The sequence below is a fragment of the Syngnathus floridae genome, chromosome 2 (assembly GCF_059516105.1).
Source record: "Syngnathus floridae isolate MCC-2025c chromosome 2, RoL_Sflo_1.0, whole genome shotgun sequence".
In the NCBI taxonomy this organism is placed as follows: domain Eukaryota; kingdom Metazoa; phylum Chordata; class Actinopteri; order Syngnathiformes; family Syngnathidae; genus Syngnathus; species Syngnathus floridae.
In genome coordinates this window covers 21954477-21969906 of record NC_142414.1, presented here as the reverse complement: position 1 = coordinate 21969906, position 15430 = coordinate 21954477, and the positions used below count along the sequence as shown (strand labels likewise).

General features: G+C 42.8%; 2 protein-coding genes across 3 annotated transcripts in view; both read left to right on the top strand.

Moving 5' to 3' along the window:
• The first annotated feature begins 2046 nt into the window (after positions 1 to 2046).
• On the top strand, positions 2047 to 9856 carry eno1a (enolase 1a, (alpha)). 2 transcript variants are annotated; one of them, XM_088368102.1, is made up of 12 exons: positions 2047 to 2251; positions 4000 to 4097; positions 5730 to 5825; positions 5928 to 5986; positions 7349 to 7418; positions 7505 to 7638; positions 7777 to 7999; positions 8228 to 8425; positions 8635 to 8836; positions 8917 to 9025; positions 9270 to 9328; positions 9417 to 9856. In XM_088368102.1, the coding sequence occupies exons 1-12, from the start codon at positions 2106 to 2108 to the stop codon at positions 9478 to 9480; spliced, it is 1458 nt and encodes a 485-aa protein (XP_088224228.1). In that variant the 5' UTR covers positions 2047 to 2105; the 3' UTR covers positions 9481 to 9856. The 2 variants fall into 2 exon arrangements, with proteins under 2 accessions (XP_088224228.1, XP_088224226.1); XM_088368100.1 differs by lacking the exon at positions 5928 to 5986 and adding an exon at positions 6587 to 6648 and having other exon boundaries at positions 2049 to 2251.
• Positions 9857 to 10761: 905 nt separating this feature from the next.
• Positions 10762 to 15430, top strand: part of rerea (arginine-glutamic acid dipeptide (RE) repeats a) — a 118760-nt gene continuing 114091 nt past the window's right edge. Inside the window, exon 1 of the mRNA XM_088399084.1 lies at positions 10762 to 11051. The gene's annotated coding sequence lies outside the window, so the exon portion shown is untranslated. The remainder of the gene's footprint in view (positions 11052 to 15430) is intronic.

Genomic DNA, 15430 nt, shown 5'->3' with positions numbered 1-15430 from the left:
GGGGGATCCCAAGGCGTTCCCAGGCCAGCTGAGAGACATAGTCTCTCCAGCGCGTCCTGGGTCGTCCCCGGGGTCTCCTACCAGTGGGACATGCCCGGAACATCTCCCCAGGGAGGCGTCCAGGAGGCATCCTGGTGACATGCCCGAGCCACCTCATCTGGCTCCTCTCAACGTGGAGGAGCAGCGGCTCTACTCCGAGTCTCTCCCGGATGACCGAGCTTCTCACCTTATCTCTAAGGGAGAGCCCGGACACCCTGCGGAGGAAACTCATTTCGGCTGCTTGTATCCTGTATTTCTTTCTTTCTTTTCTCCTAATAAATATTTATGTGTTATTGTAACTACGTATATGTTTTTTTTTTCTCAGGAAATTGGCAAGCTATTCATTCGTATGGCATTTAGTGGTACAGATGCTGGTTAGGCTGAATCGGTATTACAATTAGGAAATATATCTCTTTTCTAAGGAGCTCAAAAATGTTTGAGAACCACAGTTTTAAAGGAATGCTCAAAATCACCCCCTAACAAGTTGGGGTTTCTCTTTTCAATGGTTGCGTCACCACGAACAATTGGACTGCAGATGGCGCAGTTACACAAAAAGTCCAGGATGACAACTACTGCAGTCAAAAGGCTTGCAGGCGTATGAGTGGAAAAACTATAGACATTTTCCAAATTTAACTTGTACTTCCAATATACTTCACTTTAATGAAGCGATTCAAACAATTTCCATTTCTGAATATCACCATTCGGACTATTACCCTTACCCAAGTCCCCAAACATTCACAATTATAAAGTGGCCAAATTAAAAGATTAATCGTATTCACGATCTCCCTCCGCATTATGAAAAAAATCTTACGAATTGTTTTCGCATTCGTTAATTCACTTTTTTCTTCATTGTTGCACATTTTTTATGCCAACATTCCTGAATGGGTGCAGACATTTTAACTCCTCCCATCCATCCCACATTTTTTGACAGCTTAAAACAATGAATGGTTGTTCCAGATAGATTTATGTAAACATACGAGAGCAGTTTCATTGGTTTTCATCCGGGTTGTTTTTGGATGCAGTTAGCACAGTGCATAGTGTGTATTTTCCAAAACGCCAGTCACTTCGTGGGAAAGGAAGTGTCAATGCCCCTCAAGCGTGACCACGAAAGACACGTGATCAACGATTGCACCAAGGGAAAAAAAAAAAACTCCACTGCCTCACTGCACGCCCCCATCCTGCGTCGCCTCTCTGCACGTAGCTCCTCTAGCCTGGAAAAAACCCCAAAACTACACTTCCCATGTTTCACTAGATTAAAAATTGCTTCCGTAGATCAGCTGGTTGGTCTGTTACTGCGATACATCAGCGTGTCCGCTATATTGGATGTGGCAGATCTCCCCCCTCAATGCCTTTGAGGTTTTTGGATTTAGTGTCCTTCTGGGTGTTGGGGCGTGTGGCGGTCATTAGAACAGGCCTCTCCCATCAGGCACGCTCTGGAGGCGTATTTATACTTATGTTCTTTGTGACCCAATGTGTATGCTAACTCACAACTGCAATGTACACGATAGGGAGGTTGCTTATGTAACAATCCATGATTGTTATGAAAATGTTGGCATTGTGAAAAAAATTAAGAAATCGTTTTGAGAATTTGGGGCATGATAAAATGTATCTTTGAAATTCTGAAATTTCTGAAATTGACATGGCCTCACAACTGTCAGAGCAATGTAGTTACAGCAAGTTATACAAATTAGGTAAATAGGATTTTGTTTTTTATTTTGTCATGAAAAATCGGGGCATGATGAAAATAGTGCTCAAAATTTCATGAACGAGCTGGAGAGTTTTACATTGCGACTGTGTTGAATTTGGACAATGTCTCCCACAACCCAAGATACTTTACTAAATTAGGGTTTGACTCGCTGGGGAAATGTAGGGAGTAATATACGCCAATTACACATCCAATATGGCGATCCCGTCAACGTAAGATTTGGTGCTAAAAGACAAATCTACGTAGATACATTTAGGTCCGTATCATCTCACGTTCGTTACTTGCGCATCTTCCTGATTCCAGCCATGGCGAACGTGCGCCCCACCTCGCAGTCGTGTCCCACGTGACGTGGCTCCAGCCAATGGCGTGGCTCCGCGGCTCGGTTCTGCGTCGATGCGGTCCACTTATCATCGAGTCTGGCACGTCACGAACGCCTTCCCCTTGTCTGCTTTCCTGCACGACACAGCCACAGACAGCACCGTCCTTGCACACAGTTAGGCCTGAAAGGTAACTTCAAAATCCTCTTGACGACGTCATTTGGTGTTTGCAACAGCCGTTTTGATTCAACTATCAGATTGACATTTTTCTATTGTACCATTTCTTTTCAATGTGTATTACCGCGAACGGTATTGCGTTTTCCATCATCGTCAAAGCACACTTTTAAGTGTTGCCCTTGAACATTGTATATCGTGTCGAGGACCGTGTCTGGATTCAGTTTATGCTCCTCGGTGGGCACCGTGGTGGAGTCGTTTGTGTTCCGGCGACTATTTTTAAAACGATGGCATCAGCTGGCAAGGACCCCCCCAAGCCCCCACTTTTTTTTTTTTTTTTTTTTTTATGAGAACTGCGGTGGGTGTCAGAAACGGGCGTCATGTTGCAAACTTCCCGCAGTCTCTTCAGTGTGTTGCGGAACGTCTGAATGCAAAACATGACAGCGTTTCGGACATTTTTAGTAGCGACACCAGTTGCTTGCCGCATTCAAACTGGCTGGGGGGGCGTGTCGACCAGAATCATTTTTAAATCGTGTTATTGACTGTAGCGAATTACTGTATGTTTGAGGCTTCTTTCCACGGATCATACAGTGAGAACTTCAGAAAAGACACGCACGATCGATATTTGGGTGTCACGTTTATTTTGCGACTTTTAAAAGTGCCTTCCTCGTGAATTCAAATACCATTGCTCTTTTAGCCCAAGAAAGATTCATATCGAGCATTTATTTGTGCACTCCAAACAAGATGGTATGAATGCTGCATTGCACTTAAATCCAATGCATGATGGTTTATTTGCGGCTGCCATTTTGTGCTGCCATTTTGTTATGCTTCCTGCAATGATCATGCAGTAATCCCAAAATTATGCAAACTTGAGGAAACGATTGGGACAACACCTTATTTATTGTTGCAATGACATGATAATGACTATACAGTATTAGGCAAAGTCTTGAATGTATTTGACAAGTAAAAAGGCGTTCTCTCTTTGATTTATACTCATTGGCAGAATGAAACAGAACTATTTTTTTCACTGTTTGTTAAAGATTTCTTTTGTTTTTGCTCTGGTTAAAGTGAAGAGATGATTCAGTTGTGTAATAATTCTGTCAGTAAAGAAAATGATTAAAGAAAAAGGATGGCTGCACAATTGATGTTCCCGGATATCAATACATATTTATTACTTTTAACAAATTCTAGTGTATTTTCTAAACTTCTGGTTTGTAGTTCATAAAAAGCATAAAAAGAGAGCGCTGCAAGGGAACGCTGCATTAGCATCCCCTCACGTATTCAGAGTGGGCAGAGACGGTTTGATAAATCAATATTGGCACAGTGAACCCTTGGGCCAAAAAGTCTGGATCTGTGACTGCCATTATTTATTTAAGAAACATGGGGGTTAACATGAAGAAAGTAAGATAAAATCGTGACTCTGGCTAGGCCACCTAATCAATTTAAAGATACTATTGATGTTGAGGTTTTGTGCTTATTGCATAATGTTTTTTATCCTCCATGGAATTTTGCAAAAATGTTGCAATCTTTTTGGCATCCAGACTAAGCATATGTATTTAGTCAAGCCACACCTCACTGTGACTCGTACATCTGCTTCTCTGAGCAGACATCTCTCAGTGCTGACACGCATAGCCCATGGTAATGTATCGAATAGGATAGGCAAAACATTGTTTTGGCTTTTCAAATGTGATTTGTATTTATTACTATGAGATAGATGACCAGACAAGATTGTGCTGACCTCTCAACCTGTTGTTGTGTCCGCAGATCCAACGCAACCATGTCTGTCCTGAAGATTCAAGCTCGTGAAATTTTTGACTCCCGTGGCAACCCCACCGTGGAGGTTGACCTGTACACCAAGAAAGGTACTGCACACTCGAAACGGTTTATGTTGCATTGTCGTATCGTCTAAGTATCTACCTCCAGTAACGTCAAAAGTCGTGTTTAAATTTTAGAATTAACCAACCATATTCAAACTTGTGTTAAACGGGAGTCTTCCACCATTTAAAACGCCATTTGACTGACCTCAAACTGAAGTTCAGATGTTTTAGAAGGCCTTCCCTGACATTTTTTGCTTTCTGTTTTTGTAGTCACATCTTATAGCCACAGTGGTCGATGTAACAATCGATGTATTGGAAAAATACATTTTATGAAATTGAAGATTATGAGTCATGCAACAAAGAACTAATTGAATAAAGGAAACTTTCCCTTTATTCTGACCATTAGCATAAAATATGATATGAAAAGGAACAATTGTTATTAGGAGAGTAATAAAATAACTAATAAAATAGAAACGTGTGACACAATCTTCACAGTAAATAAATGTGGTGCACATTGAGAAATTATTATTGTACGTGTGCTTGTAATGACAAATAGCAAATACCTACCTATAATTTGCGTCGAACAAAAACCTGATCCGCTTAATAGTTTCTTTGCAGTTTGGAAAAATTTGTTTCGAGCTCTTACCCTTTCCACTTACCAGTTTCAGATCCTCTTGGTGAGCTCAATGTTGAGCATGTGAAAATAGCGCATGTAATAGTATCACCATGGCCTCACAGTTCCGTGTCACTGTCATGATTCCTGTCTTAGAGCACAGTTACAGTAGCTTGGATGCATGAGCCAAATGTTGAAGTGAATATTTGGTTCACTGCAGCCATCTTGTATAAATGATTGTTATTGCAGCTGAGTGGACATGATGATAATGCTGAGCCGGTGCTACTTTGTATTTGGTTGCTAAACCACATTGAAGGTTGAAACAAAAGACTCGACTCCATGAAAAGTCCATGGAATGTCAATGAGGCAACCTGAATGACCACTGACATGGAAGGCCCTCAATACATGGCTCGCCACTTTGTTTCCCTTCTCATTTGGAATGAACGGCTGCTGAGTGCTCCCCGTTAACTGTAAACGGCTTCCTTCCCTTTTTGCTCCATTAAGGGATTCCCTTTCAAGGCAGCCATTCAGGCATCTTAGATGACGGCATGTCTATCATATGAGCCGCTTACGTAAGCAACCTCCCTATCATGTATGTTGCAGTTGTGACTGCATTTCAGCAGCTATGCTAAGCTGTAAAGGACCAGCTCGATTAAAGAAATACACACATTGTTTCGTAAAGTTGCACTGTTGGCTCGCATGGCCGCCCTGCCCCCTCCTCTCCAAGCATTTAATTCCACTCATGTTGGTCTACTGGGCAAACTCAATAGATTGACATGCTTTCACAGATGCTCAGTTGATCCCCCGGCTGGCCCTGTTACATAATAGCGCAATGCAGCACAGCCAGCAGCACAATTCTCCCTTCACATGGTCCTTTTGTCTCCGCAGAGGGATTTGGCACCTTGTTGAGTCTCACCGACAAAAATCACTTTTGCATTGTATACTTTGAAATGCCTCTCATAAATAACATGTGTTTGGACTTCACATTCATTTCCAGGCACTCCTCCTAGGCATGACCCAGCGCTTTTTAAGTAACGAAAACAAATATTGTCTGGACTGCCCAGGTCTTTTCAGAGCTGCAGTGCCCAGCGGTGCTTCCACAGGAATCTACGAGGCTCTGGAGCTCCGTGACAATGACAAAACTCGCTACATGGGCAAAGGTAAAAAAAAAAAATTTAGATCATCTGTTGATTTCACTCCTTTCTCACAAATTTCACATTCGTATCTTATGACCACTTTTATTTCCGTCTTCCTCTTGTTAGGAGTCAAAAGAGCAGTAAAATATGTTAATGAATTCTTGGGCCCTGCATTGTGTAACCAGGTAAACAAAAGTGTGGAATAAAGGCTGTAACTAACATATTGCAAAGCGCAGAAGCATGAAGAATGGAATTTCCACGTGAAACTAACCTTGGCGGGAACTAACGGATGTTCACAGATTATTAGAAACTGCATTGTAGAAGGTTATCCATTTCAACACAATAGACCTTGCGACACAGATGCCAATAGTGGAAGGAAACCGCAAAAGGCTATGGTATTGCACTTTTGGTGACATTGAATTTGGCAATACCTGCAATCTATCCTTGTCAGTAAGGTGACGCAACTTGCTTCCACATAAAATGGCTTCTATAAGGAAATTGCGCAGCATAGGTCGAATACCCAGTAACCCAGGAATATATCATTCTGCCTATGAGTGATGTCATATTAGGAAATTGATTGGATTTTCAAGACTATAGAGTTCCGCGTCATTCATGCATATACTATGTCATTAATTGGTGAGGTTTTACTGGGGTTAGCTTCTTTGTTTTCCTTGTCAAAACTACTGCAAGGTCCTTATTTGAGCATGTGCCGAGGTGATCTTCCTCCCATGCTCTGCATGGTCTTCCTCAGCATGGGTCAGTTATGGTCTGCTTGTCCTTTGCAGGTGTCTCAAAAGCTGTTGACAATATCAATAAAACAATTGCACCTGCACTGGTTAATAACAAGGTAGGACCATTTATTGTCCGACTCATACTACCTACCGCACATCACCTCCTCAATAATAATTCCTTAAATGCACCGACAAGTCTTAGTGGATGCATGAGTTAGCCATTTGGTAACAGATGGATCAATTGGTTTTAAGTTTTGTGGTTTTAACCATGAAATGCTGTGACTAACCTAACTTTGTGTATGTTGCACAATATTGACTTAGAATTAACATGGTGCCTTGCGTTTTTGAATGGAAATCTACATTAAAAAATGTTTTACATTATTTTTACATTATTTTTTTAATAAGGCGTATGTGCTGCCTCTAGCCTAAAAAGTCTGATCAATATTGTGTTTGTGGAATATAATCGAACAGACAAAATCCGCCTGCTTTTATCAATCTCAGAGGGCGACCATTTTGCCACTTGCTGTCGACTGAAAATGACTTGCCAGGTCTCAACTAATTACAGTTCGCCAGTTTTCTGAAGCTGAACCATGATTGGTTGTAACCTGAGACTTGGCAACTGTGCTGTCATTTGCAGTCGACAGCAAGTGGCAAAATGGCTGCCCGTAAAATGGATAAAGCAAGTGATTTTTTTCCTGTTTAATTCATATTCCACAAACAAAACATCAATCAGAACACTGTGTTGGGCTCCACAAAACATATTACAAAGAAAATTTTGGGGTTGAATTCTCTTTAATGTGTTTATTCATAATCCAGGCTGTAAACGTTACGGACCAGGAGAAGATTGACAAGCTGATGCTGGACATGGATGGAACAGAAAATAAGTGTAAGATGCGCAGATCCTCTACTCCGTGGACCCAAGCCTGCTGAAGAGAAAACAATTAAATTGTGTGTGTTTATATCTTCCCTCAGCTAAATTTGGTGCTAATGCCATCTTGGGCGTGTCCCTGGCTGTGTGCAAGGCTGGTGCAGCTGAGAAAGGGGTGCCGCTCTACCGCCACATTGCTGACCTGGCTGGAAACCAACAAGTCATCCTCCCTGTGCCTGTGAGATAAATTACTTAATCAAGAGAGGGAAAAATATTCAGTTTGACATCGTCTGAGTCAGTTTTTCCTAAACTTTATTGAGCCAAGTCACAAACTGTATTCTGCTGCAAGTCACGTCTTCGTTGGGTTTCCCTTTAGGCCTTCAACGTCATCAACGGTGGCTCCCACGCCGGCAACAAGTTGGCCATGCAGGAGTTCATGATCCTGCCCGTGGGTGCCAGCAGCTTCAAGGAGGCCATGCGCATTGGTGCTGAAGTCTACCATAACCTGAAGAACGTCATCAAGGAGAAATATGGCAAGGACGCCACCAATGTAGGGGACGAGGGCGGCTTCGCACCCAATATCCTGGAGAACAAGGAAGGTGAGAGGAAAGCCTAAATTACAAAGCATTCAAAAGTGGCCTGCAGGGAGCTATTTGGTTTATTGTGTCACTCCTCCGCTGACTTACGGTCGCGAAATAAAGACCTCGACTGGAGTGCATTTGTTGTTAAAATGGCAAGCACCAAAAACAGTTGTAGGTCATTTGTCTGCAAATTTGCAAATCTGTATCAGGCTTGAACTCTTTATGTTTTTCATTTTTATTTGAAAGCTTTGGATCTGCTCAAGAATGCCATCGCCAAGGCCGGCTACACTGACAAGATTGTCATCGGCATGGACGTGGCCGCCTCCGAGTTTTACAAGGCGGGCAAGTACGACCTGGATTTCAAGTCTCCTGATGACCCTAGCCGCTACATCTCCTCCGACAAGCTGGCTGACCTCTACAGGAGCTTCGTTAAGGACTACCCCGGTGGGTGATAGCCATTTGTGTTCTTGCTCGCCGTCTTGTAACGGGTTTAATGCCAGCCAGGTCCAAAAGATTTGTGATGCTACAAAAGGGTCAGACAAAGAATGGCTTTTTATGATGCATTTCTCGCATTGTTGGTCACATTACTGAGCTCTTGATCCCCCAAGTTTTCCCACCCCCTGTATTAATCATTGCCTCCTGACCCTTCACAGTCGAGTCCATCGAGGACCCCTTTGATCAGGATGACTGGGAAGCTTGGTCCAAATTCACAGCCAGCACTGACATCCAGGTGGTGGGCGACGACCTCACCGTCACCAACCCTAAGCGCATTGCCCAGGGCGTGGCCCAAAAGTCCTGCAACTGCCTGCTGCTCAAAGTCAACCAGATTGGCTCAGTCACTGAGTCTCTGCAGGCGTACGTGTTTGCGCTGCAGTCAAGTCCTATCTTGTTGCTGGAAACAAAGCTCATGTTGTGTGTGTGTTTTTGTGTGGCAGCTGCAAGTTGGCCCAGAGCAATGGCTGGGGTGTGATGGTCAGCCATCGCTCTGGAGAGACCGAAGACACCTTCATCGCGGACCTTGTCGTCGGTCTCTGCACTGGACAGGTACTGCAGCCTTTACTAATAGTTGAAATGTAAAGATCCCACAAACAAATTAAATGGCTTAACTTGATTTTGAAAAATATACACTCCAATTGTACAGACCTTACATGACAAGCTACTGAGACTGTACTAAGAATTTGGGTTGAACTTAGCTTTGGCACCATCTTGTGGCATATAAGGGCATTTCAGAGCACAGAAATTAGGAATCAAGCGTTTTTAATGTCCAATCAACTTTGTATGTTTCCAGATCAAGACAGGCGCACCTTGCCGATCTGAGCGCCTGGCCAAGTACAACCAGCTGCTCAGGTAAGTCCACCTGAAAATCTATGGTTGTGGTGGGGATCGGGGAAGCGGGGTTGTCGGCCATTCTGACAATGTCCTCACCCTCGTTCAGGATTGAAGAGGAGCTCGGCGACAAGGCCCGTTTTGCCGGCAAGAACTACAGACACCCCATCTAAGATGCACCTTCACCCTCAGGCCTCTGTGTTCATCGCTCATAATCATGATACTGAAATGCCACGCAAAGTCGCTTGCCGTGTCCACCGCTGAGTCATCTGTGGCACGGTGAAGCATCAAGCGCCTCCTCAAAGTATGCTTTAGCTCCTGAAAAATAACAATCCCTTCTGTGTCTATCTTTGTCTGAAGCCTCTGTGTAGCTTCTTGTGAGTTGTAGTGAATCTTGGTGCTCTGAGTGTTTGAGCTACTGTAACTTACTGTACTGTCGAGAATTAGAAAAGGGTATTAAGTGTGCAATGTGTGTCATCTGACAAAAGTCTTGTGTTGCTGTAAGCGTTGGCAGAAATATATAATAAAAAATATAGTTTGAAATGGTAATTTATGTGGCTCCTTTTTAGTTTTTCAAATTACCGATATTTTTGTACACTGATGGTCGGTTATTTTGCTGGTTGACTAATGACTAGCCTACATCCTAGTTCTTCACAGCAGATAAAAGTAAAATGTTTTAACTTGTGCATCTCCTCTCTTGTGGCTTCTCATGTCAGTCAGTGTGACAAGTTTGATGTAATCTGAGTACCACTGGGAGGCAGAAACATGAGCACAGTACTCCCTCACGGGGATGCCATTTGTGCCTCTGAAGGCTGAGCCTTAATAGTAAGCTTCAACAGGATAAATAAAAGTCTATTCTCAAGAGGTATGGCACCATGGGGGGCGATCGTCAGCTGTGGCTTTTCACTTGCTTGAACCTTACGTCAATCTTCCTCTTTAGTTCAGACGAAATTAAGACGACTGGGATAGGATCCAGCATGCCCGCAACCCTCATGAGGATGAGCGGTACGGAGGCTGAATGAATGAATTGAATTTAGGTTTCATTGTGGGCACAAACACAATGGATAAAAATTTGCATTTGTTATCAGATCAAATTCTCAAAGCGCAAATCTGTTGCTGCAGCGTTTGGAACGTACGCCATCTAGCGATCACGTATCACAGTACATTTCGAGCACAGGCCTTGGAACGTGTTTCAACTCCAAGTAGGACTAAAAATAACACGTAACGACATTTTAGTATGGAAATAACAGATGTATGGGTTAGTTCCGATTTACGTTTAAAATCCGGTTACGTCGCCGCCGCAGAAACGGGACTCCGTCGTAAGTCGAGGCCCTTCCTCGTGGTGTGTTGTGGTATTCTCCTTTTCGACCAGTGGGTGACGACATTTTACCGGCTGAACTTTGAGAGCCCCCGACTGTTCTCACCCCAACATGAAGAAGGATGCTGTCACGCTGAGTGCCTTTCACACACACCAGTCCGAGCATCCCGGCTACCATTACTCCCTCTTTGAATCCCAACTCCATCATTTATGACAGCTTTGCCCCAAACGTGGTGCGTTCACGTGCAAGGCGAGAAAAAGACACACAAGGTGGCACTGCGGTTGTCTGTAGTGGCGACCACTTGGCTAACTAACGTTGGCTAATTGCCCCCGCTGCAGCTCCGCTTTGCTTTTCTCACCGCTATTGTTTGTTGTTGCAGCCTCTCATCAAACAAATCACAGATGTTGTAGCTCAAGCTCTCCAAGGTAAGTGCCGTGAGCGCACCCTGTGAGCCTCCTTCTTTTGCTTCCGATGAGTGTTCCTGTGCAGAATGTGCCAAATGATGCGCTGCAATGTGGTTTGTTTGGAAATGTAAACTAGCTAGCCGCTCGGCTAATTTCCCTGTTAGCATGAAGACCGGGCTGATCAGTGAGCTAACGCGGCTAGCCGTTTAGCAGCAGTCGCTAGTACTGGTCGGGAATGCCAGTCAGGAGCGGTGTACTGTCTGGGTGCGAACGGCTCGTTCCACACCGTTGAGCGTCTGCAAGTTCGCGGCTCTTGTTTGATCAGCATTTGTGTTTTCAACATGTACTGGAAGAGCGAGCGTGCAGCACAAGAGAGCGCTTCCCATTTGAAATGATCCTGTGTAGTGCGTGTTCGCGTGTGCGGAGGTGCGCGTGCGTGCGAGCGAATGTGTTTCATGGAGTAGCCGGAGCCCATTGAGCTATTGTCAATTAGCTCATGGAAATGTTAGCTGGCAAATGCTGCTTGATTGGAGAGTGTCACACTTGTTTTAACTGCATGCAAGCTTTTAGATCAGGGCTGCTTTTATTGTTGTTGAGTTTGGTGTGAGAAGGTATAGAAAAAATAAACATGCACAGGTGCAACTTAAGGTTGCTTGTCAACAATTAGAAGTCTTTGTCTGGCAAACAGTGATAACTAACTTAAGAAGTAAGAACTTTAATGTTCTTTTTACAAGTTCAGGTTTGTGAACTTCATGCCAGCATGAAGCTATCATAATCATGGGAGGGAAGCATGGTGGTCTGCACGATAACACGACTTTCCTCACATCTCTGAGGTTCAAGGATTGAACCTCTGCTCTGGCCTTCCTGTTTGGAGTTTGTGTGACCTCTTCAATTTTGAGTGCGGCTTCCTTCCCATTCCCTAAATCATGTAAAGGGAGTCTACAATGAACCTTACATCAACTATTACATCTGAGAAAATTAGTTTTGAAGTTTGGTGACATGGTTAGCATTTCTGCCTTGTCCCAGGTTTGAAAAAGTTGTATCTTCTTCTATCCCCACGTTCCATAAACATGCATATGAAGATGTTAAAGTGTCCGGTGGTGTAAATGTGTGTGGATGGTTGGTTGTCTATTTCCGCCTCAGATAGGTTGTCTTGCTCCAAGTCAGCTGGCTCACCCACTAACGAATATGGTGATACTATTGTTAATGTCAAAAGTATAATCTTGCAGCTGTATATATTTAGTAGTCCGTGTGATTTGCGTCGAATGTTTGGAAGGATATTAAGGGCATTGATAAGACAAGGCATAGTGCATGATTAGACTAAGCGACCTTTTCATGTTAAATCAGATGTGTGCACAAAAGGCTTCCTCTTGTCTCTTTCAAAAATAATCAACTTCAGATGTATTATTGGTATTCAGCTCAAGGACAGCATTGGGAATATTACATCTCAGTCATATTTTGGTTGGATTCCAAAATAAGCCCTTGTCTGTGAGCAATATTGCTTCCTTTGGTTGAATTGTGTTGTGACTAGGCTTGATACAGTGGAAGCAAACCTCCATAGTTGAACACAGTCCTACTGATTTCCTTTGTGGTACGCTACTGCAAATACCGTTCTTCAAATGACTCCAGTATCAATGTCTAAGGTTTGCCAATCAATTTTAGTAATACTATGGCCGTCTCGTCACTTTGGCAGCACACTCGATACTTTTGTTTGTTTCCTTAGTTTGTATTTTGCCTCGTAAACACCACTCCATGATGGACAAAGCCTCATACTCCACAGATGTCACGCTTCTGATTTTTTTTCATTTTTTATTATGTTGCAAAAACAGGAAGCGAACCGATCGTGAGCATGGCGAATATACTGAGTCACCCTGGTAATGTGTGTGATTTACCTTCATAGATTACCAACGACTCGCTTATTTATTTCCAGAGACACAGCCCTTCCTTCATCTTTGCAGTGACACTGGATTCTTGGTCTCGCTGCTTGTCAGATTGCTACGCTGTTAGTCTACGCTTACATGAAATTGAATTACCTGAAAGCTTAAAAGCATTGCTTGCTAAATCACCGCTATCCTCAACACTACATTATGTTTAATGCACTTAAACAACCCGATGTAGACATGTTGGGCTATTTTCCAATAGACTATACAGCTAACATCTCAAGACACTTGCCCAGGCTTGTGGCCATAAATGGTTAATGTCTGAAGGAGTTAATAAAGTAGTTTCGTGACACATTTGACAGTAATTTTTTAGGTTATTCACAGCTCTATTATAGTGGTATTTTTTTATATACAGAACTGCAGCCAATCCCCATTATTTGACTAGTTCGTGGGTTAAAGGAGGTCAGGGTGTTTTATAGTGTTTCAAATTGAGCTCAAGCACAGCAGTGGTAAAAATGACAAGTGACACACCCCGTCCACTGAATGTTAACGCAGCCCAGCGCTTGCAGATTAATCGTAAGAGAAATAGCCTCACTTATTTCCCTTTAATGGCTAATGTGTGTTAGAGGAACACCAGCTCCCCGTGAGCAATAATATGTAGGACAGAAAAATGTAAAGTGGGGGAAAAAAAATCCATTTTCACTACAGTCTGGCACTCAGACTATTTGTAGGATGATTTGTCATTACACACACTCGGCAATTCAACATTGACACGCTGCGTTCGAATTGCCTCTTGCTGTTTTTCACCCGCATGCCGTCACTGGATATTTTTTTTTTGCCTCCCATGAATGGCCAAGATGATTGGCCATTATAATGCCTGGCTGCGGTCTCCGAGCTCTGTCAGGCTCTGCGCGAGGTGGTGTAATAAAGGCATTGGTGTGGCCAAGCCTGTATTGTAAAACAGATATTGCATTTTCTGCAAGGCTATTGTGTTTCAAAGCAAGGTGACTAGCTGATATAGTGGTTTCTGTGGGCGTTTTGTTTACACTTTGAAATTATGCTGGAAGCAGAGTGAAACGTTTGCTCGTGAAAATCGACGCTGTCGACTGTCTTCAGACGTCTTCAGAACAATTGCAGTGAAGAGTGAAGCTCAAAACTCCTCATGATTGTGTTTTGTGGATTTTCAAAGCTACACATACAATGGAAAACATTTGCTCCAAATCAAAACAAAAGGAATTTATGAAGCATCTTCCATTCAAGTGATGCAAAACAATGTTTACAGAAGACTAGAGACGCAACAATTATTCGATTAATTGACAACTAGTTGATTATCAAGTTAATTGTTATTTTTGATAATCAATTCATCGTTTAAATTTGAAATTGTCTAAATGCTTGACATTTTCTCAGCAGTATCCGATTTCTGCATTCCTTCATGAAAACAGATTGGTTATCTTTGTGTTGCATCATAAGATTTTTTTTTATACTTGGACAAAAACGATAGTTTTCCAATTTTTCTCACGTTACGACCAGAAATGCACTTTATTTTTTTTGCCTTGTCAATTTGAAACTGTCTCCTGTGTTTTATTAAGAAATGTCAACTGAAACATGATTTCTTTTTTAAAAAAACGATTCATTGACAAGAATCCGCCAGATTACTTATTGAAATAATCGTTTGTAGCAACTCTACAATAGACTGTTCAAAAATATAGCAGTTCAAAAGCGTCCCAAAGCGACTCAAGTGGAAATACTTGGCGTCTCCTTGCTGCATGTTATGAAGAAAGTTCCACTGTTTTTTAATACTGCGTGTTTATTGTTTGTCAGTACCCACAAGTGGCTCACACTTCTTGTTTCTTTTTTTTTTTTTTTTTTTTTTTTTGAAGGTGCTTCTTGCTACCTGTGCCAAGATCTCAGTAATTGGCCGTAGCAAAAGCCTGGCATGTGTTGTTTTAAGATTTTGGATTGACACATGCAAGCCACACTGGCAGATAGAAGGCAGAAACAACACACCCCTTCCCCGTCACTCCAACCATCACTAGCAGCCCATTTTCTCCCGGCTTATCCCAACAAGTCGGTGGAGGCGAGATACTGGATGTGTTGTGTCTTCTTTGTCAGTTTCCCTTCGCCGCTCATAAAAGCTGTCTCATATCTCAGCCGAGTTTGATTGAGGCCCAGCTCTGCAGTGCCACAACGGTTGGTCCAGTGCAACCCTTTTGTGTCACCAATATGTGTATCCACAAACAGTACACTGTATGTTATGACGCACACACACTCTCACTATGCATCTTATTCGATTAGAATATGGTATAAATGTTTTTGAGAGGGGAAGTTAAAATAAACAATGGCAATAATGTAGTTGCACAAGTGTGCACACCCTCTTCGAACTGGGTAGCTGACTGTGCTCAGAATGAACCGATCGCAGACTCGCGTTTAAATGGGAGTTGGCATGCACCTGCCAACATTTCCAGTGCCTCTGATTAACCCCAAATGTGTTCTAGGAGTCTTTTCCTGCATAAACACAAG

Excerpts from the sequence above, each read along its gene's own strand:
- eno1a (XM_088368100.1), top strand. The coding sequence starts at position 2,106 with ATGGCGTGGCTCCGCGGCTCGGTTCTGCGTCGATGCGGTCCACTTATC. Across the intron at positions 7,419-7,504 it reads GGATGGAACAGAAAATAAGT|CTAAATTTGGTGCTAATGCC; the intron begins GTAAGATGCGCA and ends ATCTTCCCTCAG. Across the intron at positions 8,000-8,227 it reads TATCCTGGAGAACAAGGAAG|CTTTGGATCTGCTCAAGAAT; the intron begins GTGAGAGGAAAG and ends TTTATTTGAAAG.